A 27,019-nucleotide genomic window follows, 5' to 3' on the forward strand; every position below is an offset into this window, starting at 1 on the left:
ATGCCTCCAAATGTATGTGGCTCTGGGCATCAGGGGTTGAGGATGGAGTACAAGACCTCTCAGAGGCACTGCCGGTGTGGGCCCAGGGCTCCAGGGAGACCTATAAGGGGCTGTGATACCACAGAGGGTCCCTGTGGCTACACATGCCTCAGCCTGAACTGATACTAAAATTACTCAGTGGCTTTATTGAGCATGAACTACATTCTAGGAACCATACCTATATATTGATATAATTTCATTATGTTTCTCTAGCGTAGGAGCATTCATGTAATAAAAATAACAGTGAGCATTTCATGTACACTCCTTGGTCACCAGATTAGATTAATTTATTGGGGGGAGAGCTATATGTCTAGCACAGGCCATAACAGATGTGGCAGGACAAATTCAGATGGACCTCTTCCTGCTGGAGCATGAACTGGTTGTGGCCCCAGCAACCTGGAGAAAGGCCTGCGTGGTGGGAGTTGAGAGCCACAGTGATCCTCAGGGCACCTTAGCCTGATCAGGATGGTTGGTGGTGCTCACGGTGCAGGGTCTGGAGCCATTGGGTACCCTGTATTGAACTCTTACTACGTGTCGGGCACAGTGCTAAGCTTTTTCCCCACATTTCTGCATTTGACTCATCAAAACGATCTATGAGGTGGATACTGTCCCTGTTTTGCAGATGGAGAAATGATTAGCAGGTGCGAGCTATTTGGCAGCCTTACGGGCGGAGCTGAGATTCATGGCCAGTCTTCCTGGGTCCAAGTCCCCATGCCCCACCCCTTGACACCAACAGTGTGGAGGCGGCAGGGGGAGAGGTGAAGGGTGGCCGTGTTTACCAGGCAGCATAGACCAAGGGGTGGCCCAGGGGAGCGCAGACTCCCCACATAGTGCATCCCTTGTCACCTGGGCCACCCCCATGGGATTGAGCAGTCGAGGGAATCACGTAAGGGGGAGGAATAGCCGTCGGGACGGCTGGATGGCCACTGTTCTCCTCCTCTTCATGGCAAAGCCTTGCTCCAAGCTCTGAGTCCTTGGTTGTTTTAAAATGTGGAGTCTTCAATCATTGTGTCTTGGGACATGTAGCATGTTTAATTCTGTCACCAAAGGCGTCTGGCTTACTTATTAATGAATTTTAAAATTAAGTTGGCCTTTTTAAAACAAATATTTGATGAATATTTTTATTCCCTCCTGGAGTGGTTCTAGCCACAGGGTGTTAACCTATGGAGCCTCCCAGAGAGGCCATCACGCAACTGGCTGTAAATCACTGGCTCTGAAGAAAGAAGGTTCTTTCTTCTCCTGCCTCTTGGAGTGATGGAAAATAATTACAGAATTGGGGTGAAAAAGGGATTATATTTTTTGTGTTGGCTTGTGTGCTTTTATTTCGTTTTAGTTGGCCTTTATTGTTTGAAAGAAGTTACTGTCAGCATGTACAGAAAGAAGCTTAAGATCAACAGATATTTATTTGAGGCCTACTCTGTGTAGGAACTGGGGCTTTTACATGAGTTTTCACATTGAATCCCACCAGTCTCGCGAGGGAGGTGCTCTTGCCTGCACTTCACTGACAGGTCTGGTGGGAGAGGGTAAACAGCCAGTGTGTGCAGAGCAGCCTCTCACCACGCGGCTGACCCGCCACCTGGGAGGAAAGAAAATAACCTCAGTGTTAGCTGTCTTCTCAGCATTATGAAATGATTATAACTAACACATATTGAGTGATTATTACATGTCAAGACTATTCTAAGCACTTGTATTAACCCATTTAAACCTGGGCTGGGCTCTCTCACTAGCTTTATTGCACTGTCCCTGGAGGCAAACAAATGCACTAATGGCAACATTGTAAAGTTTTTCATTGTAAAGGTTTTCAATCACCTGTTCCACGGTGCTTTTTCTAAATAGGAATGCAATTTTAAACCATTAACAAAATGCTGTGGTACAAGAGGAAAGCAAGAAAAAGGAACAAAATAGCTATTCCAAAAACAGCGGGTTTTGATGAACTTGAAAATTGAAATATTTGAAAATATGCTATTTGCTCAGTTTAGATTATACTACAAAATTAGAGTACTGAATCTGCTTCAGTAAATTTCTTTGTGAATGTGAGTGCTGCTGCCTACATAGATATACTGAACTTATTTCAGAAGGAAATACTCTTCTCAGAGCAGCACGGATGAGGAAGCAGTACTATTGCTAGCAGTCCTCTCCAGACTCCTTTAAAAACCTGGCTTTACTGCAAGTTTGTAATGAAGATGTAACACTTTTACTTCTTATACCATGTCTTCCATTTTGCGGTATAAGTAAGGGCAATTACTCTGGTTAGAGATTCTAGCCTGGGTGAGGCTGAGTTAATAAATAGCCTCTAGCATTAGCAAGGGGTATCTTCATTAAGGCGGTAATGTGTCAGGAGTGCTAAGTAGGTTACCATGGTATTTGGGTTTTAGCCTGGACTCTGTCTTTTCCTGAAATTAAAAATGTTCATTCTTCAGTAAAAGGTGCTTCCTTACACAGCAAAGCAGAGGAACATTAAATAGGTGAAATGACTGGGGCTCAGGAACTCAATTGCAAAGGCTGATTAATGCATGGATACTTTAAGTATTGACTCTGACAGGTTTTGTAAAAAAGCTGTTTAATCTCTGTATCCATCCATCCATCTGGAGGGAATGTTCGCTAGCATGTGGAAAAGCTGCTGCTCTCCTTCAGAAAACCCTGCCCACACACAGGACCAACTAACCCACAGGATTAAGTCTCATCCATCTCTGAGTACACAGAGTCTAGCACACAGCAGATGTTCAAAAAATGTTTGCTAAATGAGTGCATAAATTCTGCTTACCCTTAGGCCAAATCAGCCTAAGAGACATTTTGAATTGTGTGTGATTCTATCACTGCCTGACTTCGAGCAGTATTTGAAGACAGCGGATTGTCTTCAGATGCTGGGACGAAGCACTGCAAACTGGGAGAAACAGTTGGCCTGTGTAGGAACAAGGCAGTGTGGTTGAATTAACTCATATAGAAGTTCTCAAAGTGTCCCTCAGGCCAGCAGATTCAGATTCTGAATCTACTAAAGATCCTGGATAACTTATGGGAAGTTACATTATTTCCAAAATTTTACAGTCAACTATAAAAAGACAAACGGTAACATTATATTGCAGTTCTAAGTAATCTCGTTTCACTGTGAAAGTATTAATTTTCCAAAACCTGAGAGGAAACACTCAAAATGTAAGGCCTGTTTTTTTTATCCTCATGCCTCTTATGCCTGTGTCTCATGGAAATATTATTTAGCAGAGAAGTACAAAATAGTCCTGATGGGAGGGAGAAGGATCCAGAAGCTGCCAGTCTAAACTGTCCAGCCCACCTGTGCTGTTTTTCTGTTATTTTGAATAAGCTGATGGATGATTCTGAGCAAAATATATTTTTTCTTTTTATATATTTTCTCAAAGATCTATAATCGTAAATGTTATCTTACTAGTTTGAGAAAGGGGCTTTGAAAGCTCTTGGAAAGATAAAGGTTAAAATTTAAAGAATTTTCTAGGTAAACCTCAGTTATTTAGAAAATTCTGGTAAAGAGGACATTGTATTTCTCCGGTGCCCAATTAACATTAACTTCGTTGCCTAGTACATAGTGGAAGGTAAGGTAACATATCAGATTATATAGATATTGCCATTATGAAAAATTTGAAATTTCTGTTCTTTATCAGTAAACAATAGCATGAACAACTGATGTCTCTAGAATCTATAACATAATTAAAGGAATCTCATTCTAAGCTTTATATGTTCTTAAATTTGTGTTTTTCTTTTATGTAAGCATATATTAGACATTAAACTTAACAGTAACATAGCAACTGGTTGATTATTAATTCAGATGGTATGAAAAGCATTTACCAAGTTGGTCTAATCTGTTCCACATTTGTATCATAATTTCTTGTCACTAATAAAAGTTCAGGTGGCTAATGGATTCTGCTCCTTTCTCTAGGTTTATTTCAATCTACAGAGGACCCAGCCACACCTATAAGGTCCAGAGGCTGACAGAATTCACATGCTACTCCTTCAGAATCCAGGCAGCCAGCGAGGCTGGGGAAGGGCCTTTCTCAGAAACCTACACCTTCAGCACAACCAAGAGTGTCCCCCCCAGCATCAAAGGTTTGTGGACCGTGTATTCGGTCACGCTCTTCTGTGAGAGTGAGGAAATGTTGGGATTTAAGAGGAGGAGGCTCGATTCTGACCTTGAATATGCTCTTCTAATATTTCTCATATCAGCAAGATAGAATCAAAAGAACTTTCTATAAGAGATGGTTGAGAAATGGGTTCTCTAGGGGAAATGAGAGGCCTTAAGGGAGAGGGCTTACCGGTAATGACTTTTCTCAAGTATGTGTACATTATTATCACAAATAATTTAATGGTGAGACAGTTTCTTCCCCACGGAGGGTAGATGGATAAGAAAAGAAGCCGACCTGAGTGACAGATGTTGGGTTAGGAACGAGGGTGAATTCCTGGTGATGTAGCGCTTATGGCAGTTTACCAGGAGAGGTTTGAGTGTCTCTCTTCAGCGGATCACATGCATCTTTGGATGACTGTGGTGCATCAGTAGATTAGAGGCTGGTGTAGGCAACATCCACAGCCTTTCCTCCAGTCCGCAGCTCTCACTGGAAAGCTGTAGCAGTGGCCTGTTCTCACCTCCTGGAGTATTTGTCTTGAGGTTTGTGAATGACTGGTTTACCCTCTGCCCCCTTCACGGGATCAGGGAGTGAGCGAAAGCCACTCCCCCAAGGCTCTCCCTCCACCGGGTCTGCTGAGCCCTCATCTCCCATTTTCAGCCACTGCACAGCCGATTGGCCAAGCCGGGCAGACAGCAACAGGGCAGAGCTGGCTCAGCCCTTCCCACCTAGCGTTGGGCCCAGTCCCAGCCTGCGCCCTCCCCTCCCCGGTAGTGTGATTCTTGTGAGGGTCCCTGCTGCCTGTCTTTGCTTTATCCAGCTGCTGCCCGAAATGACTCTGAGGCTGACAGGTAAGCAGCCCACCTGAACCAGGTTTTACATGGGGTAAAGTGAGGGTTGGCTGTATTATTTGGGTGGCTAGGCAGTGAGCACAATTTGTTAAGAAGGTTCTGTCTGTGTCTGGCCCCAGGAGAAAGGCCATTTGACTTACTGCTTCTGCACAGAGGCGCTGTATCAGCTACACCAGGGCACGGAGTGCGTTACAGGAGGGTGCGGGGCTTCCAGGGCCTGGGTCAGGGTCCGACCACAGTCTGGTTGCATTCTGTGAAGGTTTCCCATAGTTCCTTTCAGGGCACTTTATGGTAAATACCTTCCCCCTGCTCCCCTGCCCCTCGGTGGTCCAGAAGCTCTTTGGCTTCTTCATGTGACAAAGATAACTGGTATAAATGGATGTATACTTGCTGGGTCACTTGGGCAGTAAATGCCCTGGCCCTTTGGTGTAGCTTCACCTTTCGGCTCTAACAGAGGAGATTCCTGAGCACACTGTGGCTGATAGGGTTGTTGTTGTAACAGGAAGGTTTGCCACATTTACCAATTAGCTAAATAACTTCAGGGGTCTTCCCAGCACTACCTCTGCCTCTGAAGGTGATTATTTTGGGGAGATTCATTTTGTGGAAAATACAACACCAAATTGATAGCCCTCGCAGGTCGTGGTACATTTTCTTCAGGAGGACAGTGTCCTCACACTGCCACACGATCAGGTGTTCTTCCTCTCACTCTTCGATTTAGGAAATTGTCTTAGCTGGAGGACTGTTTGGTCTGATGAGATTATTTAGTTTTCCATAAATTACAGTTTTGGCCAACTAATACAAACTTTTTTTTTAAGACAACTTTTATTTTTCTGAAACAGCGTTGTACAGAATTGAAAGTAGAAACAACTGCCTCTAAAGAATTCATGTAATTAGAAATTAAAAATAAGGGCATTCAGCAAGAGCAGTTACACATGCTAGTTACAAAATGGAAAAATATCAGATATTGAATTAAGCTGTAGAGATACAGTATAAGCTGTAAGAAAATATTTTAAAATTCTACAACATGTAAGTGCTTTGCTACAAACTAACAAAATTTCACTTTAATCTGGAATGATGAGTCCAGTAGGTAAAAAATAAACTAAAAAATATAAACGTAAGATAACTTAAAGGCTTACCTCAAATGCCACCTGCTCCTCAGACCTTTCTTAGACTCTCACACGGATATGACTTCCTTCCCCTGGGACTCCCCAACATTTTGTTTGTACCTCTCATTTTAATCTCTCTTACATTTATGTTTGTTTGTACTTGTTTCATACCTTTCTCTCCCCTTCCCTCAACTAGATCTTCATTTCCTTGAAAGCAGTATTTATGGAACCTATTTTTGCATTCCCCAAAGAACCTAACACAGGGCTTAATCGTAGAAGATGCTCATTAGCCATCAAAAAAATAACAAAAATGCAACCCAGGCCAAATAGGTATTAATGGGACAGTGAGCAACGGGTTCTTCGCCAGTGGCTTGCTAGGCATGGAATGTCTTCTCTGGGTAAAGGGTACCCTGCTAGTTTTCTAGGAGGCTGGGCAGATAAACTCCCCTCTCAGGGTTCTCACTAATATTACTAAAATATTGGCTATTCATATGATACTTTGAATTTTGAGCTTGGATGTGTGAATTTGTATTTCAGCACCTCGAGTAACACAGTTAGAAGGAAATTCATGTGAAATTTTATGGGAGACGGTACCACCCATGAAAGGCGATCCTGTCAACTACATTCTGCAGGTATTGGTTGGAAGAGAATCTGAGTACAAACAGGTAAGAACCAGCGTGCATGGCACGTGTGTGGCCTATCAGGGTCAGGCTGGCTCCTTGCCTCTGCGGTGAATAATTTAGTAGCCAGTGAACTACATTTTTCTCAAAATTTGTCATAGAAGCTGCCTCACATGTACCCATTACCTAATTCTTTAGGGTAGAGTAGCTCTAGCTTACATTTTATTTTGTATGTGGTGGTATTCTTAAATTTTCAGTTCCACAAGCATAATCTTGTGAAGGGTTTTAACTTCTATATTTGTATTTGATATTCATATGTATTGAAAACTAAAGTGCCAGTGGTTTTACTTTATAGGGAAGTAGTGTCAACCTAATTTACTGAAGCCCATGTCTGTTTGCCTTTTTTATGGAAGTTATAATTGAAGGATAAGGAAAATGACCTATCAGCCCTTGATGCCTGTGATTCAGAAGCTCTGGGTCACTACTTGTCACCCTTCAATGTGCATAGGATCACCTGAGTATCTGTTAAAAATTCAGATTCTGATTCAGTAGGTCTGGGGTCGAGGTTCAAGCTCCCAGGTGACATTGATGTTGCTGGCCCATGGATCGTGATTTGAGTAGCAAGGCTATACAGTTCACGTGATAAACCTATACAAGAAAGAATGTGATTGGAATATAACCAGATAAAGAATTTGGGTTTATCATTCTTGACACCCTTTTGATCCCAATTCTTCCAAAGCCACACATTATCTTGTCACTGGATGTGAAAGATTCAGAGACTCTGTGGCTTTCCATAATGTTCCCAGGAACTTAATAATTATGTGAAATCAGAATATAACATTGTTACTCCATTAGAAAAGCTGAGGACCCACTCCTTACCAGCACTTTTAATAGAGGAGTGTATTTATGTCAAACTCAAGAAGTTGAAGATAAATGCCACTGCCTTCCGAATCATTAACATAATTTGTAAACACTTCTTTGTATTCAACTATTGAGGCTCCAGATACACAAAACAAGTAGAAAATAATTTGATTCAGAGTTTTTGTTAATTTGCTGGTTAATATTCCTCATATAATAATAAATAATACTTGTAAATAAAAATGTGTAAAAGGAATCAAAGAAAATTTTAGTAAATTCTACTGTACTTTGTTAATATGAAGTGCCAGATAAAAGAATGAATTGCTTTAAGCACATTTTGCAAAAACTTGTTTTAAACATGACAGGCACCACCGGTATTAACATCAGTGGATGATTTCACCAGTTTCCACCATTCCTCTGAAATAAGAGCAAAACCACTCTTGTTTCCTTTCACCTTACAATCTCGTTTTATACAGTATATTTCACTTCACAGTCAGTAATTGTATGTGTGCAGTTGTTTCACCTTACCACAAATATATTACTGGTTTCAGAGTCTCAGCGCACATGAAGAGCAGAGGATTTCCCCTGCTAGATGTAGTCATCTTTAACACCAGTAGCATTGTCCTGTCGCATAGCAATGTAACAAATGGCTAAAGATGAAATGTTACCCAATTTTACAACATATCACTTGACACTTAACAATATTCACTTCCCAGAAGTACATTCATTGCATGTTCATCCTTGTATTTTATAAACCTTTTTATTCCACCACCACGCTTTTCCAACCTGTTCTTGGAAAAAATGTTCTGCTTCTCAAAGCACACTGATTGCTGATTTACATTGAAAAAGCATTGTTTACTCAATATCTATACATTAGGCATTGCCAGAATATACGTTAATCCATTCATAAATTAGATTTCACTGGCAGATTGGCTACTTTGAATCTTGCTATTTGTTTAATGTTATATATTTTGTCTCATGAACATACAAATACTAATACACAATTACATACATGCTTCAAAATATATTTCTTATTGTAAACAGCTATAAATAAGAGTTTCTTGTTGAAAGTAGATGAAAACACAGTACACCAGGGCGGGCTCAGTAGCTGGGGAATTAGCATTCTTCTCGTAACCGTGTATTTCCTGCATTTACCAAGAAATGATTAAGGCAGGTAGTGGTACTTGAAAAGCCACCGTTGAGTCAGGGACAATTTGTACTGAGTTTTTTGCTTCTCCCTATTCAATAGACATTAACTTAAACATGATGTTTTGAGTACTTCATTCAGTTGTTCTGGACACGAGATAGGGAATGAAATCTATTTATCTTATGTGTGCAGAGTAATGGTTAAAATAATTATAGTCCAGAGATAACAGGCTTTGAATTCATAGAGGCAAAGCAAAAGAAAATGAGAGGTCATCAGTGCAGAGCATACACCACGGCAGAGCTATGGGCTTATATAGGAAGCACTGTGTATAGTTCAATTACAGCACTAATCAGGCAGGATCCACTAATGTGTGGGCTTGTGGTATTCATTTTTATTTTCCCAGGTCTGGCACATAGCTAGGCACTCAGTAAATGTTTCTTGCGTGCGTGAAAGAGGCAGTTTCATGGGAACAGGGTGATTTATACTTTGCAGTGGTGAGAATCAGTAAACTTCACCATAGGGGGGATTTAGAAGTGATGTTTGTAACTGAGGTGAAAAAAATCACCCATAATAGAACAGTGTCCTTCTGTTCCCCTAGCTCATTTTTACAGGTGACATATGGCAAGGGCCAAGTCTTTTTCTGATATTTTGCTGGAAACATTGACTTTAACTCTGTAATTAGCTTTCTTTCGTTGAGCTATCATGATGTGGGGCGAGCATCTGGTTCTAATTATGAGACAGTCTGTTAAAGTATTAAGTCCTCACATAAAGTTTTACTCTGTATTAGAATGCATGCATATATTGATTTGGCTTTTCTGCCATTTAAAAAACCTTTCAAGCACAAGCTTTTTTCAAGAAGCTTAAAACTTCTTTTCAAACAGTATTAATTGTAAAGCATTCTTAAAAAGAATGAAAATTGTATGTATGTGCAGGTGACTGATTTCTTTTTGCCTCACAAGACAAAACATAAACAGTTTCATATATACATAAGAATGTAAAGCGAAATGATGCACATTCATATCCCTGTTCAGACAGCAATGATTTTTACATAAAGTATTTAAATATAAGCACTGAAGATGAGAAAAGGGTAACAAACTGCAAGAAATTATTACCTATTGGAAGTCAAAATTTGTGTCAAATTTTTAATATTGCTGGTGCTCAGATTTGTTGCATTATGAAAACCTTTGAAGCATCTGAAAATTTATAGAGCTCCACATTTAACTTGATGGCATCTCTATAAATTTATTTTTATTTTGTATCATTTTTAGAATATAGTATTGGGATGTGTATTGATTCTTTGTGGTATCACACAAGTTACTGAGGAGAGATCTCTTGACCTTGAGAGAACTATTTTAAAGACTTGGAGCCTACATATTTTTTAATAGTTTGTGATTTAATTCGCTAACACAGAAGTTAAATAGGCTGTGACCATCTTATTGCACATTTTCTTCAGCTTTGTGTAAATAAAGGGTCAAATCCAAAGCAAAGTAAGAATAGAGCAAGGTGGGAATATCTAAAAGCTATCATTTGTCTTGCTGATTCTTAAATTTTTTAGGTTTATAGGTCTGTTTAAGTATCTGATGAAGGATATGACCCATTCTGTCAGAAAACTATTCATGCACACATCCATTTTAAATTGCATATGAAACAAATTTATATTCAGTTTCATGGCGCTCAGGTGTAGGGCCCCTGGTTCATTGAGAAACTGTTAGGTGCTGTGCACTGTGAGGTCTGCCTGGCGTATAACAGAACAGCATAGTCGGTGCTCTCAGAGCTTCTGGGCCCATTGGGGTGGAAACAGCATGCCCCCCCAAGAAGCAGTTCAGTAACAGTACCATTGCCTGTCCTCTTTGGCTCAGGAGCAACAATTCCTGCCCAGCATTGCACCCTCTACAGAGGAAGTCTGCAGGTTAGTGAATCCCCACTCTAGCTGGGGGCCAAGGGAGGTGAAATCTGCCTTCTGTAGTCATGTGATATTGGAGGAATTAATTCACCTCTCTGAGCCTCAGCTGTCTTGTCAAAGTGGAGATACTAATTCTCTACCTCAGGGTTACTGTGAGCATCAGATCTGTTCAGTCATGAGAGGGCGCTGTGTAGACGGCAATGCTGGGCAGTTATGTCTCCCTCTCCAGTTCCTGGGAGAAGGATGGCATTAGTAAAGAGATGCAGGCGTTGGCCCAGATCCCAGCCTCCAGCAGCCTCCCCCAGAGGCTGTTTCAAAGATTTCAACTACACAGCATGTTACTCTGAATTAAGGGTCACTGATTCCTCATTTCGATTATCTGGTTATTACTTTAAATCCTCTCATTTGGAACAAACATGTCAAAATTACTTTAAAATATATTGCACATCAAATCAAGGACAGAAATAGTCTTTGTAAAAATAATATTGCTTGTATACTTACTGTGATATTATGATTGGTTACGTCAATAAAGATAATCTTAAATGGAACTATGCCTTTTAAATTGGGTTGAGGCAGGAGGAAGAGCCCGTAATGGTGCCCCTGTCAAAATGAATGAAAACAAAGGGATAAGAGGCATGGCCTGCTGCCCTGCCATGGCGAGAGGCACAGTCTGGTGAAAAGTCACCTCAGCTGTGCTGCAGGCCTGATGACCTTACTGATTTTGTGATCTCGTGGCTGTGATTATTTACACAAAAACAAATCAGTTATCTCAAACCTCAGGAACCAGAATCCTCAGGAGATGGAGTATTGGGATTGTTTTAATTTTTCCTTAACTAAGATCCAAAAGGCTTATTAATAAGCATTGTTGACTACTATCAATACACTGAAAACAACTCAATCCTTGTTAACGATTCCATTTTGTATAATCATGACTGTACCTGTTCTAAACCCTGTGGTTTGTATGCGGGTTCTGATACTTAATGTTCACATGTACTTGCTTCTGGTAATTTTCCTCTCTTTTCAAACAGTGTGGTATAAGCATATCTACTCTAAAGTATTTAAGGGTTTTAATTAGAGAACATTCACTGAGCATCTGCTTTGTTAATAGCCATTGTGCTGGTTGCTCTGGAGATAATAGAACACAGTCCCACACTCAATATATTTATCATATATATACTTTTAAAGATAATGTTAACATTGTGTTGACAGTGCTTGTGAAAAGGGGGAGCTCTTCTAATTAAAAAGAATAGCTAGGGCTTCCCTGGTGGTGCAGTGGTTGAGAGTCCGCCTGCCGATGCAGGGGACACAGGTTCGTGCCCCGGTCTGGGAAGATCCCACATGCCGCGGAGCGGCTAGGCCTGTGAGCCATGGCCGCTGAGCCTGCACGTCCGGAGCCTGTGCTCCGCAATGGGGGAGGCCACAACAGTGAGAGGCCTGTGTACCGCAAAAAAAAAAAAAAGAATAGCTAAAAGAAAAACATATTTACAAATTAAAGCCCAACTTTCGATTGGACTTGTCATTGAGGAAGTTCCCTTCCATTAGATATTCATTTTTCCTTCACTAAGGTTTTTGCTTAATGGTTATGAGAAAAGTGGCACTCCTTTGCTTTCAAAATATCAGTACATTTTTAGGGATCTTTAAGGAGTTAGGAGTTGGGAAGTACCATCAAAATTAATATATAAAGTCTGTGTTCAAGATTCCATGAAGTGGGTTTCTGGGAAATTAAATATACTTCTGAGCCAACTTTCTTAGAAGGAGCTAGCCATGCAAATTCTGGAAACCATAGAAATCATTTAATACTAGATATAAATGAACATTTATATCTACTTTCCAAAAGTCTCTCAAACATCTGTAGGGATAGGTTATTAATTAAGTGATTTTCAGCCATGAGGTCATTGTTTGGCATAAATTAAGAGGCCACGTCACAGAAATGCTGCCCAAGCCTTTCCGTGGCACAGACTGGGTTGGGGAGCTGCTTTCCATACATCAGATAGGAAAGGCAGTGCTTTCCTTCTGGGGCAGTGGACCCAGGGTGGGGTGATCGGGAAGTGTTTCATGGAAACACCAGGGAGGCTGTGGGACTCCCGGGGAAGACAAAGTCAGAAGGTCAAGAGAAGTGGGCGTGGTATCACACCGTAGTCATTCGATGAGGACTGAAGTGGGGAGGACGGGTTCCACCAAAGACGTGGAACCAGTGGAGCTGGAGCAGTTCCAGTGGTGAGCAGGGGTGTTTGAGTTAGATGTGGGATCTCGTCTGGGGTCTACCACTACCCTTAGTCACCTGAGACCTTGAGAAATTAACAGCTTTCTGATCCTCAGTTTTATCGTCTCTAAAATGGGAGTAATACTCACCTGCCAGAGTAATCAGGAGGATTAAATTTGATAAAGATGACTTACCTCCAGTATATTCCTTTCACAAAGCATTTTTCACATAGTTTCTCATTGAATACTCAATCCCCCCTTGGGGCTAAGTTAGGTACTGTAACTGTCCCCATGTTAAAGATGGAAAAAAATAAGGCTCAAAGCTGTTACTTGCCCGAGGTGACAGACCTAGAAAGGGTCAGAGCAAGGACATAGACCTGGAATCCTGATGCCAGTTCCTGGTCCTGCCGTTGAGAAGAATCTGCCCAGTGCTTCCCAGTGACCAGGTCAGACTAGACCCAGTTCCCCGGGGTTGCACAGAAGAGCTCCAGCAGCTACAATATTTCACCCTTTGATAAGGGTAAACATTCAAGAGGCGAGGCCTCCAAAAGAATTGATGAAAGAGGTGTATCAAGAAACCTTGCAGCTAAGGCTTAGATGGCAGCTTTTCTCCAACTCCATAAACAGCCTGACATTAACTTATCACCACCATAGAGACAGAACAGATTGTATACCTGGGCCATTGCAGATAGGAACCCAAAGCTCAGATGGCAAAGGGATTGGTAGTATGCTGGTCCCAAAGGTTGCAAATCATTCCCTTCGTGAATGGTCCCAACAGTTTCGATGAAAAGACTTGTCTTGGAAAATACCAACTTGAGCATCTAAATTTGGGAAATTAAGAACATTCACAATGAAAAGTTCTCTTTAAAGAAAAAAAAAGTGTACACCATTGTTTTCCTGAGACCACCCACATGTTGGGAGATAATTCACAGACAGTGCTCTCATGGTGTACTCTGAACTCCTGAATAGCTTGGGGCAGTCACCATGACAACGAGCTCATCTTAAAATAGCCATTTAACTAACTCATCATTGGAACAGTGACCTATGAGGAAAGAGTGGTCTCTCAGGATCGCTGGGGGTTTTCTTACAGCTCTTTTGTTCCTGGTTGCTCCAGCCCCGTTCTGTCTGTAACCCCAGTTGCTAAGACACATGCCACAATCTTAAAAGAAACAGTAACTCACCAGGAGGAACGTGCTTTAAATCTTATAAAGGAAAATATGAGAAACAGAATTGGTTTTCTGGGGCTTAATCACTAAACGAAAGTACAGTAAGACTCTTAAAAGTCTACTTCTAAAGTTTGAAAATGGGGGAGGAAAAATCTTTAAAAAGCTGAATATCAGGTGAACACTGGAAGTCCGATCCCTTTTCTAAACTGTGATCCTCTTGCTGTCTTTCAGTTTGCTCAACGCTAAGTGAGTGGCCAGTGCACTTAGGTTCTCTGGTACCATGTCCTGCTTCTTGTAGAAGTTTACGTGCCAGGCTTTAGAGACACTGAATGTTTATAGATTCCCACCAACTCTCTATAGCTGGAGAGTATTTCGGACAAAGTTGAAATTGTTGGAAATACTCTATTTTCTAGGGAATTTGTATTAATGGGCAAAATTCACAGCTTTACTTAAGGTGGCCTGTCGCTAGGTTGAAAATGCCCCTGTCACTTTTAATCACTGTATTTTAAGAATATATTTGGAGTTGTTTTTAAGTTCTAAATAGTAGTAGTAGTAATAATAGCTAACTTTTTCTCTGCACTTACCCATGTACCAGGCATGTTTTAAGCACTTTACAGAGGCTAACTCAGTGCCACTCAGCTACAAAGTGTTCAGTTAATTTTAATTTCTTGTTTAATTATTTCATCAGCCAAATCTCTTTACTGATTTGGTTGAGTTCCAGCTAGTTTTTTCCTATCTCTATTTCATATAAGACATGGATTTTTATGTAATTTTAAGGTGGTTATCATTTCCTCTGAGTGTTTTGAGGATCAGTACCACTTTCATTGAAGAACCACGTGAGATCTCCCTCTACCACCCTCCCTCAAAGATACCTGTTTTCTTCAGTCAACTCAAAGGTTGATAATCTCTAAGTAAACTGGTAGATTTCAAGTCCTCATAGTAGTAAGCCTCATGGTGATTATATCAGTGTTAACAAAGGGGAAGAAAATATCCTAGATTCTTAATGGAAAAAGGACAGGTTGGTCAAACAGACAGGAAACACTTAAGACAGACCATTAAATTAATTAAATATTAATTTGTGATAAATAGGACTGCATCAAAAAATTTCTTAAGCAATGATTAGGCAATGCACAAAACTGGGAGAGAATATTCACAACACATACCTGACAAAGAACTTACATCCATATTAAAGAGCCACTACAAACAAAAGCAAACAAATTAAAAATAGGCAAAACAGTTGAACACACTCCTCACAAAAGAAGGTATGTGAATGACCAAATAAGCCTATGAAAAGGTGGGAAACACTTAGGCATCAGGGAAATGCAACTGAGGTACCATTCTCACCCATTTGAATGACTAAATATATATGACTAAAATGACTAAAATATAAATGTAACAAATGTTGGTGAGGGTGTGGAACAACTGGAACTCTCATGCTTAGCTGGCAGGAGTGCAAAGGGATGTGCTTGGGACAGCTTTCTCGTGCAGTTAGATGTAGACTTATACCCAGCCCTTCTACTCCTAGGCATTCACCCAAGAAAAAGAGAAACTTAAGTCCTCAAGATCTGTACAAAAATGTTCATAGTACTCTTACTATATAAAAACTCCAAACTGGAAACAATGCAAATATTTGTCAAAAAGCAAATGGATACATCAGAGTATAGGCATATGATAGAGTACTTATTCTTCAGTAAAAGGAACAACTACTGAATCGATTACATGGATGAATCTCATAGGCACAAGAGAGTGCGTAGTGTTTGATTGCATTTGCATGAACTTCTAGAGTAGGCAAAACAAATTACAGAATGAGAAGTCAGAATAGTGTTTACCTCTTAGGGGTGGAGGTGGGCTATCTTGATGGAGTAGTGTTAGATGGTGTAGTCAGTAGTCAAAGAATCATTCAACTGAGACTTTGCACTTTATTTCTATAATTTGTTTTTAATTGTCTGCATTAAAAATATTAATTCTTTGCAGCAAGATCAGAGAGCCCTTTGTATGAATTAAGTCATCTGCTGATTTATAGCCTAAATTATTAAAATTTAGCTAGATGCATCATCATTACTTGTACCAGCTGTATTTCTTTCTGGTCAGTGCCTTATCTCCTGTCAATAGCAGAGTCACTGAATTTTTTATTTTATTCAGAGTAGGTCAGAATACTTTACAGATGAAATACAGACTGGGACAAATGCCTCTCCATGTACTTTTTGTTGTTGCAGAGTTCACATAAACCACGCCAGGTCTACAAGGCCTCCAACGTTATACAGTTATTACTTTAGAGACCACAATGTTGTTATAAATTTATTGACCAGGACTTTTCTTTTTCTTGAAGGTGTACAAGGGAGAAGAAGCCACATTCCAAATCTCAGGCCTCCAGACCAACACAGACTATAGGTTCCGCGTGTGTGCGTGTCGTCGCTGTTTAGACACCTCTCAGGAGCTAAGCGGAGCTTTCAGCCCCTCTGCGGCTTTTGTACTACAACGAAGTGAGGTCATGCTTACAGGGGACATGGGGAGCTTAGATGATCCCAAAATGAAGAGCATGATGCCTACTGATGAACAGTTTGCAGCCCTCATTGTGGTTGGCTTTGCAACTTTGTCCATTTTATTTGCCTTTATATTACAGTACTTCTTAATGAAGTAAACAAACCCAACAAAACTAGAGGTATGAATTTAATTAATGCTACACATTTTAATACACACATTTATTCAGATACTCCCCTTTTTAAGCCCTTTTGTTCTTTGATTTATATACTTGTTTTACAGATTTAGCTAGGAAAAAAATATCAGTGTTTTGGTGCACCTTTTTGAAATGCAAAACTAGGAAGAGGTTAAACTGGATTAAAAAAAACAAAAAACAAAAAAAAGAAGCAAACCAGATACCAAAAGCTAGCTTACATTTTCTTTTAAATTTTTCAGATTTGCCTTTATTCTGTTTTCACTGATGTCTTTTGCAAGCCTTTGATTTTTTTTTCCATGTCACCATTTAGTAATTTATATTCACCTGTCACTTCTTATGTCTTGATCATCTGTACCTGTGAACATGAATCACAGTGTGTGTAGTTACAGGGCTAGGATTTCAGTGTTGTCAGAGTATCACCACACAACAGCCAAACACAGAAGATGTGTTCACTCAGATAAGGCTGCCCTAAACAACCATTTTGTCACTCAGTTATTTAACTGTGTTTAGCTCATTGAGATCAAAATGTGTACTTTAAAATGTTTTAATAATCTGTATTTCTTATGATTTTAACACTATGAGCTGCCTGTCTAAGAAATCAAGTAACCAAAATGCATCTATAAATTATGGAGCATTGTAGATTTTACCACATCAATTCATAGCAGTAACTTTTCGAGGGCATTGTGCAATAGTTAGTTGTTTCCTTGTTCAGCTATTTTAAAAGCTGCTTTAACTTGTTTGTCTGTCTTTGTATATAACTACTTCTGATCTAATCACTAGAGTTATTATATTCTGTTATGTTTGACCAGAATTATATGACGAGAACTGGTGACAGTTTAGTGCCTCTGCCCATTGTCCATGACTTACACTAATTGTGATCAATCTTCTTACACATCAGCTCATTATTTTTGAAAGATTTGCCTTTAGGCTATTCAATGAAGTATCAATGAAGTGATTGAATTTCAATAGCTTAATTCAGTGCACATAATACTAATCTAACAGCAGGTGAAAATTGATAAAGCCCGAAAGAGTCATCTCAATTTGTAGTTCCTATTTTTGTGGGGTTGACCTGGCCATGTGTGGAGAGGGAATGGTATTTGGTGGTAACAAGCACAGGGTGTTTGGGGGTCAAGGAGCCTAGATTATCTCCCTGGATCTGTCACTAACTTGCTGTGTGATCTGAACACGTCACTTTACCTCTCTGTGCCTCAGTTTTCCCATGCATTAAAAATAAAAAATAAAATGGGGATTCTAATGTTCATAAGTGCTTTGAGATCCTTGATCTATAGGTGCTATTGGAGTGCAAAGTGTTACTCTTGTATGTTTATTCTGAGTCATGAGATAATCAATTTTAACCCAAAGTCATTGGATTATTTATATGAAGTCCATAATGTTCGCGTACCTCAGGGACATTTAAGAGTTGGAGGTGCAAATATATTCCAAAAGGGTGCAACAGACACAGTGTATCCCCCTGCTTCTGTTTTTGTATATTTTTGCTACTTGGTTTTTCTTGATCATAGCTATTTTGTGCTTGGTCTGTGTTGTCTTAAAATGCAGTATCCTGTACTAGCTTATAATATTCCCATACCAAAGTCATGGGGAAACCAACATTATTTTGTTTTTGGTTTATTTATACTATATTCTGCATACAGTACTTTAAATGCCAATTACAGTGCAATCTTTATTTATTGTAAAATTTTTTAAATGTACTTATGTACTAATTTTCCCTTGTAGCATGTTATTTTTTTGTGTTTTATACTTTTGTAATTTTAGGTCAGTCTCATTCCTTGGCAACATCTGTAGTATTGTCATTCTTCTGACATTCTCTTGTGTTTTTATTTTTAAAGATAAAGAGCATCTAGTGCATTAAATGCCAAAAAAAATCCATTGTCAGCGATTGAAACGTTTACATGTACCCAAGAAAAACATAATCATCTCTTGAAAGAAAGTGCTAAGATCAACGAATTATTCTGTGTGCCTACGTTGATGTAATAAGTACTACTAGAAAGTTCTGTATTTTGTTATTGACTATAATAATTAGTTTAATTAGCCTTGCAAACTGATGGCATCAAGGTGAAATTTTTTTGCCAAAGTTCTGGCCATCCAAAACTCATCCCTCTATTTAAATGTGTATTATGATCCACTGTAACACTGCATCTGCATTTTCTGAAACAATCTCATGCAGGTGTTTTGGGGAGAAGGCATTTTTTTAAGCAATGTAGATTCAACTGAGTACGAGAACCCTGTCTGCACGAGAAAAAAAAAAGTCCCTTTTTTGGAAACACTTCAGAACTGCTGCTATAAAGAAATTCTCTGAATTGGTTGGATTTTTTTTTAACGAAATAATACTTTAAGCCAAAATTGCTATGAATATTTGATCTTTGAGATTTTCATACTATCTATCTGTTTAACCACCAGAAAGCTGTTGTGTGTGAAACACTAGCTGACGGCACTTTATTTTATTGCTCTCCGTTATTCGGTATCATTATAATCCCTTGAGTCAAAAAGTTATTACACTATCTGGCACTGTTTTCTCTCACAAATATGTATATGTGATATTGATATATAACTATATATATATTGCCATTACACATGAACAATAAAATAAAGTGTTATGTTAACCTTCTCTCTTTGCCCTTTTGCAATATGTAGGAACGAGTGAGTGGCTTTCTGATGCTCTATATGTCAAACTCCTCCCTGGCACAAGAAATTCCAGTCATGTGAAGCAAAATGCCCTTTGTCCTCAAAGAAATTGTTTAAAAAGAAAACAACTTTAAAGATTTTTTTGCATATTACCTGCCTTGTTCTTATCAACTTGAAACGTTGGCATTTTCTAACCGTGTTTTGTTGGCTACAGTAATTCAGTATTCCTGTCAAAATTGAAAAGTGCCCTAACTGAATGTGTTTGAATGTTATCCTTGCACAATTCTTTAAATTGAAAGACAAAATGTTTTACCTCACTGTTGGACATACATTCCAAGCTTTTCAACTTTAGGAGAAAAAAAATAATCATATGTTTTCCTGTAAATTTTAGACTATTTCATATACATTGTATTAAAACTGCCATATCAATTTTAATGTATAGATTTTGCAAATACTATGCTATATGTAATACCTAACTGTATCTGTAGTGTATATGTAATATATTTATGCCCAATAAATGTTTTAATTCTTTCTGACTTAAGTAGGGTTCTTCTACCATGAATAGGATTGCTTTTATTGTTGTTACTTTTTAAAAACTTAAACCACATCCCAGAAGTTGTCAATTCAAATGCGTTTATAGGCCAGGCAAGTGGCATAGCGCAGGGTGCTTGCTGTACCATCTAAAGGGGCGGCTGCCACCCTGCTCCTGGTTGAGGTCCTGCAGGATTGCCACCCACAATCACGTAGGCTGATGTTTCAGAAGTAAAGCAACTACACCCCAATTAAAAAAAAAAAAAAAAAAAAAAAAGCAGCAGCAGCTACAAATCCAGATCTCCCTAAATGGGCCAACTAACATGGGATTGCGGACCGTAAAGGCCCATGGGCTGTCAGTCCTTTGTCAGAGTCTGTGGGGATAAAGAGTGTGTCTTTAACATTTTATCTATATGCCAGACTCAGGAGCCCAGGTCTAGCTCTTTTCACTTAGCACCTGGGGTGCACCTTCTCCATGACGGACTCGCACAGTTTTGACCTCCTTCCCTCCTCCGGGTCTCATTCAACAACAACAATAGCAATAAAGTGTAGTGTTCCTACTACAGTCATGGTTTCACCCCGATGTTTAGATTGTTTTGCTGGGAATCCCTACTATCTTTTTTTCCCCCTGAGGGAAAAATGAATGGGGGAACCGATTGTTTATAACTAAAAGCTTTCTTTCACATAAAGAATGGTGATAATCATTCTTTTGGATAAAAGTGACAAGTTGAACACATCAAATTGTGCATGCTCCTGACACTCCACTCCTGAAAACACAGTAAAGGATTTTTTTTTTAAGTCATGACTGCTCTCAACACAGAAGAATGGGAATTGTTAGCACCAGAAGTTTGGAAACCTGACTGAAGAAAGCTGAATTCTCATTTAGCGGGGGAGAAAATGAGCACCAACTCAATTTACATGCAGAATACACTGAAGGCTCGAAAACTGACAGAAGCATGTCACTTTAAAGTGAGGGTGAAGAGGGAGAGGCGCCTCAAATAGTATTGGTAGAAAGCTGCTAAAAGTGCCATTACATCTATAAAATCCCTCCCTACTTTCAGCTGGACAACTGCTCCTCCACCCTTGAAGAAACCAAAAGTTTATCCACAGGAGAAGGTAAAATAGGCCCCGGACTTAGAGAATGTTAGTCTTACCGGAAGATGAAGTGGTTCAGCCAAAGCACCCTTTGGTGATACTTCTCAGCCTTGGCTACACAGTGACACCACCCGGGAAGCTTTTCAGAATCCCTGTGTTCAGACCCTACACCAATAAAATGAGTATTTCTGGAGTCTCAACGTTTTTTAAAGCTCCCCAGGTGATTCCATTGTACAGCCAAGATCGAGAACCACTGTCCTAAAGTGAAGCTCTTGGTCAACAATCCTCTATCAGATTTTTAGTCCTCCAGCTTAGCCAAAGGTAACCTGACATCTGATGAAAGCTGCTAACATGAATGAAAAGTCCAAAGCCAACAACTTGGAAGAATCAGAGGCTATGGGAGAAGAACCTTCAGAAAATGATCCTATCCCCAGAGAGATGAGAAAAAAAACAAGTCATCTGTAGACTAAGGATAGGACGCTACGGAAGAAGGACACGTGAAGAACATGGAAACGTTCTTGGAAATTAGAAACTCAGCAGAAGGGTTGGAAGCTGGAATTGAGACTAACCTAAAAATAGAGCAAAAAATGCAAAGATAAGATCAGGATCAGACCAGGACATTCAATATCTAAATAATAGGAACTTCAGAAAGAATAGAAAGTGTAGGGGAGGAAATCATCAAACATCTGAGTTTCCAGAGTGAGAGGGCACGAGGGAGCTCACCACAGCGGATGGGACTAGAGCCCCTGTCAAGGCACACCGTCTTGAAATTTCCAAACAGTGGGACCAAGAGAAGTTCCCCAACACACTGAAAAACCGGTCACATGGAAGCTCTAGAAGTCAGAGTAGATGTGTGCTTCTCAGTAGCAACACTGGAAGCAAGGAATCTGTCAGGCAGGTATGTCAAGATTTTGAAAGAGAAAGATTTCCCACCTGCTTACTCTCAGTCAAGGATAAAGTATCATGAAACCATTTTTAGAAATTGGAACCCTCACAACTTTGCCTCCCATGCACCCTTCCTCAGGAAGCTGCTAGAGGGTATGCTCCCCTATATGAGTGGACAAACCAAGAAAGAAGCATCCATGGGATTCTGCCTTCAGTGCTGTTCACGCAGGTCGGAAGTTGGGTTCTCTGGCCCTTTGCCTCAGAAGGATTTATGCAGCTTTCTTTTTATCCCTTTCCTACCCCCCAGTCATGGTGGGCGAGCACACGCACGCACACACACACACACACACACGCATACACTTCCCTCTACAGAGGAAAGACAGAATGACCCTTTTAAACACTTTACCTTGGGCTAATTAAACCAACAATTAAATCTGTGTACCGGCACTGGTACCCTTTATTCAGGGTGGTAACTTAAAAAAAGTTCCCACCTCCACTGCTAGACTCTCAGTGCCTCAAAAGCTGGGGGAAGGGAACATGTACCCAGGGCATCAAGTCTCAGTCAGCTCTGAAGCACACAGCATGTTCTCTGGCACATAATAGAAGCTAAAAAAAGGTTTGTTGAATTCAGTTGACTGATTTGGTCGGAAAAGTTCACATAGCAGTGATGAGAGCCATAAGATACTCGCTGCTCCAAACTGTAGTCTTTTGCCACGGGGTGTTATTTAGGGTGCAGTATTTTGATTTTTTAAAAATTATAGTCAATAAATTAAAATGTGGCAATTTCCCACAAAATACTGGGATTCCAGGTTCCACTGAAGTTTGAGAGACCCGGCAACTCTAAGTCTTGTTCTGGAATGGTGCTTATGGACAGGGGTGAATAGTAGCTGTCCTTGTTGGTTGGCATTTGCTCTGCATCTGACCACATTTCCCACCAAATCCCGGACATGGATATGGATGATGATGTCTCGTCTAACAGAAGAAAAATGTTTGGCCTTGTTTCCATCAACAGTGAGAAAACGGGGGGCGGGACTTCCAAGAATGATGGAGTGAGGGTGTCTGTAAATCTGCTTTCCATAGAAGCAACAACAACAAAAAAACGTGTCCCGAAAGTTCTGAAAATTTTTCAGAGCCCTAGAAATTAACCAAATGCTTATAACAATCTGAACTTTGGTAAGAATGGCAGGTTTTGTGGTATTTTAACTCAGTCTACACCCCACACCCTACCCCACCCCAGCTCCACACTAGTCTTGAAAAACAGCAGCCCTGCAACCACTAGAGGGAGCACCCCGGGTTTGGAGCACCTCAACATGGCTCATCCCAGCGCATTGTCACCATCTAACCTGTCTCTCAGGCTCTCTGGAAAGGCCCCACTGGCAGGGTTGTATTTAACCTGCCTCAGAGCTCACTCTGTGGGAAAGCCTTATACCCAGGGCATTTGTTGAAAGATAGTCAGTGCAATTGTTTAACCCTGCAGCTACTTTAGGCTGCAGTACCAGTGGGGGTAAATAAGAGCTGGCCCCAAACTGCAAGATCTGGGGAATGAGATGTCCTCGGGGGCTTTTAAAAGCTTGCAACAGAGTTCTTGGGGTCTAGAAGGCCATGTGCATGTGCAGGGCTGTGTGCATGCTCAGCAAAGACCTGAGAAGGCCCCCATTTCACTTCTGACTGATCTTCAGGCCTTGTGCAGTCAGGGAGTGAAGGTTAAGGCAGAATGGTAAATTCCCTGTGCATTTGAAGGTGCGTTCCAGCATACAGAGCCCCTTGACTTTGTCAAGGGAGACTGACTGGCTCAAGACATTTAAGGAAATCTGTGAGCATTCTTTAACTGACCATTAAACACAACAGATATTCTAGTGGCCAGACTCAAAGAAAGAAGTCTGGAAGGATACAATCTGAATTCATAACTTGGATTAACTAGTGAGGAGTCGGGAGGTGATTGATAATCAAAGAGAATTTTAGTCTTAACTGCAATATGTTCGTCTTTTAGATGAAAGATGAGTTTATGTATTGTGTAATAAAAATTAGTTTTATGGTAAACAAAACCATACAGAAGAAATAAAATTCCTCCCCCTTTTCTGAGCCAAAGGATAAATAAAGATGCTCCTTAATTTTTTCCCCTAGGACAAAGGTACAGATTTTGTTTTCTATCTGAACAAGTTATAAGAGAAATGTGTTCAATTTGGATAAACACAATTTCTTGCAGTCATGAGCCATTGAATGCTTATGATTTTCCACTATAGCATTGTTTCCCAAAGTGAGCAGGCATAGAAGATAGCTAAGTGGTTATTGTCAACACCTTTTAAATTATGTAGTTTTTGTCATCTGGGCTAGGGAAAATTGTAACTAGCATATCAAAGAGAAACATAAGATTAAAGTGGATATTTAAGTTTACAAAAGAAACAGAGCAATAGTGTAGGTGCTACTCAGATATGGCAGAAATCATAGGTCTGATAAGCAAATGACTAAAGTTTGAGAACAATGCACTGTGGAACCCTGCCTCCTAAAAATACAAATGGATCTATGCAACACAACACGTTTTATGGTAGCGGCTGCAAATATATTCTTTTTTTCCTCAGGTGAAAAGAGTTATTTTAGGGAAAAAGGAGTGGGAATAAAAATCACAATCCACACGGAGTTGGAAATTGAACTGAACTAGAAAGTGCATATAGCTGATCCCTACCAGCCTCAATAACCTGCTTTTACCTTCCTGTCTTACTGTGCATATCTTCACATTTGATACTTAGGAATATTCACAAGTCTAAGAATTAGCTTTCCTTTTTTTTTTTGCGGTATGCGGGCCTCTCACTGTCGTGGCCTCTCCCATTGCGGAGCACAGGCTCCGGACGCGCAGGCTCAGCGGCCATGGCTCACGGGCCCAGCCGCTCTGCGGCATGTGGGATCTTCCCGGACCGGGGCATGAACCCATGTCCCATGCATCAGCAGGCGAACTCTCAACCACTGCGCCACCAGAGAAGCCCTCCTTTTTTTTTTTTTTTTAATTAAGAAGTTGAATATTTTATTATTAAACTGTTTCTTATTTTCCTGCAAGGCTATTGCTTCACTGTATGAAAATAGCACCCACAAACACAGTATATTGCAAAATTAAGATAGTAATGTTCTGCATTGGACACTATACAACTAACAAACTTTTCTCCACTGCCAGTTATTTCCAGTGGGAAGGTGGTTGAGTATTTTGACCCAAATCCAGGGATGGCTGTAAGCAAGTTACAATATCATATAAGGCTTAAGATAGCAATGTTATCCTTGAATTACATAATTTTTATAACTAGTTTTACCACAGATAATTTCAGGAACTCTAAATATTATAACTGGAGACTAGCCTAAAAATCATAGGGTGTTGTGAAAAAGATGCATAGTGTTTATCTGAAGTCATTAGGAGGTTAAGGGGTATTTTCTTCAGGAAACATTGTTGCAAGTAGTTTCTTTTGCTAAAAATTGCCTTTTAAAAATCTTTCCACCACTAATTTAAGACAACTATGCGAGATTAAGTTGTTTCAAACTAGTATCTTTAGGAGTTCCATTTTCACTCAATAGATTTTATGTATTTGTCATACACTCCTTCACTCATTAGTTCATCTAGTTCTGAAGGGTTACTGAGTGTCAATCTTGATCAGCCAACCATCTTCATAACAAGATTTGTTGACAAGTGCTGGATTTTCTGCTAGAGCTTCATTCATTTCAGTTACTTCTGACAGAGGAGAACAGAGTTCACTACTAGCTTTCACACTTTCCAAAGCACCAAATTCCTCTTGTTTGTTCACTTTTGTCTCAACTTCAGGCAGACTACAGTAAACAACAACTCCTAAAGCTTCCTGTGCAAAATTGCTGATTCCCACTGTTCCAACACTGTTTTCTGTTGGTACCCATTCATGTTTGTCTGTGAATTTATACACCAACACCAGAGCAGGGCTGGTGCACCGAGCCTGGAGGGTGCCCACCCACAGTCCCCAGGGCCACAGCGGTCAGGGGCGCACTGGGCACAGAGATGGCCCATAGCCTACAGACCGCAGCCTGCACGCTCCGCGCCACTTGCAGTGCCATGTTCGCAGTAAGAATTAGCTTTTCTAAAGTTGCAGTGTTTTGCCAGAACCCTGAAGGTTCAATAATGTTATCTTTGCAGAGCCTGAGATAAGATATAATAGATTTTGGTTTTGCAATAGTCATGTGGGAGAGAAGGAAAAAATAATGGGTCTCTATTGATTTGTCTGCCACTGCCTCCTCTGGGCAGTGAGCTAGGGGCATCCTGTCCCACCTCCAACTCCATCCACTTGGTTCTCCACAAGTTGCTGTGTTTTTCAAAAAACCCCTTGCCCAGACTTAAGGACATTATTCTAGGAATGGGTCCCTAACCATTTGGGATTAAGAATCAAGTTAGTCTTGCTCTAATGCCAGAACTGCAAGATGAAAACCTTGAAAATTTTGAGCAACTGGTTTGCTTGGTGTAGAGTAAGCCAGTGGTCGGTAAGAGAAAACATGCGGGCAGGAAAAGAGAAGCAAAAAAGAGGGGCAAAGATGTGATAGGAGATCCCTAGTTAAGGCCCCGTTTATTCTGTCCTTAGGTTCTCTGAGACCTCTTCCCCGCCTTCCTTATGCCCCTTTGTGTTTAAGCTACTTGGACTTGGGTTTCTGACACCAGACACCGGAAGGTTCCCAACTAGGATAGAAAGCACGTAAGACCTATCTCGTATTGCAAAACAGGTTTGTTTAAATTATTATATACGAGAGTGATCAAGATGGCAGAATTGTAGGACGTGAAGCTCACCCCCTACCACAAACACAACAGAAATACATCTACATGTGGAACAATTCTCACAGAATACCTACTGAACTCTGGCAGAAGACCTCAGACTACTGAAAGGACAAGAAAATCTCCACATAACTGGGTTGGAAACAAGAAAAAAAAAAAAGGCGAGAGAGAAATCGGGATGGGACCTGCACACCTGGGAGGAAGCTGTGAAAGAGGAAAGGTTCCTGCACCCTGGGAAGCCCCCTCTCTCTGGTGGGGAGATCAACCAGGACAGAGGGGTAGTTTCAGAGCCTCAAAGGAAAGCACAGAAGCCGGTTTGTGGCAGCTGGAACAGAGGGAGAACTGCACAGTCAGTGCCGCCACCCTGCACTCCCCAGGCTGATGCGCATGTCCGCCAGTGCCGGCAAGGGCTGGGTGCTGGAACTCAGGCTTCGGAGGTC

At 40.4% G+C, this 27,019-nt stretch overlaps 1 protein-coding gene and 1 pseudogene across 4 annotated transcripts in view; one reads left to right on the forward strand and one right to left on the reverse strand.

The window, feature by feature from the left end:
• Window positions 1–19,833, forward strand: part of FNDC3B (fibronectin type III domain containing 3B) — a gene marked incomplete at its 3' end in the record, with an annotated part of 350,833 nt that extends 331,000 nt beyond the window's left edge. For all 3 annotated transcript variants that reach the window (XM_081235889.1, XM_081235891.1, XM_081235890.1), the window contains exons 24-26: window positions 3,944–4,110; window positions 6,619–6,746; window positions 16,307–19,833. In XM_081235889.1, the coding sequence (XP_081092015.1) occupies window positions 3,944–4,110; window positions 6,619–6,746; window positions 16,307–16,618 (607 nt within the window). The remainder of the gene's footprint in view (window positions 1–3,943; window positions 4,111–6,618; window positions 6,747–16,306) is intronic.
• Window positions 19,834–25,355: 5,522 nt separating this feature from the next.
• LOC308617283 (glycine cleavage system H protein, mitochondrial-like) lies at window positions 25,356–25,873 on the reverse strand (annotated as a pseudogene). Its single transcript has one exon. The product of its transcript is annotated as a glycine cleavage system H protein, mitochondrial-like (transcript).
• Window positions 25,874–27,019: the final 1,146 nt, after the last annotated feature.

Source organism: Mesoplodon bidens (assembly GCF_964165515.1).
Source record: "Mesoplodon bidens genome assembly, chromosome: 5".
In the NCBI taxonomy this organism is placed as follows: domain Eukaryota; kingdom Metazoa; phylum Chordata; class Mammalia; order Artiodactyla; family Ziphiidae; genus Mesoplodon; species Mesoplodon bidens.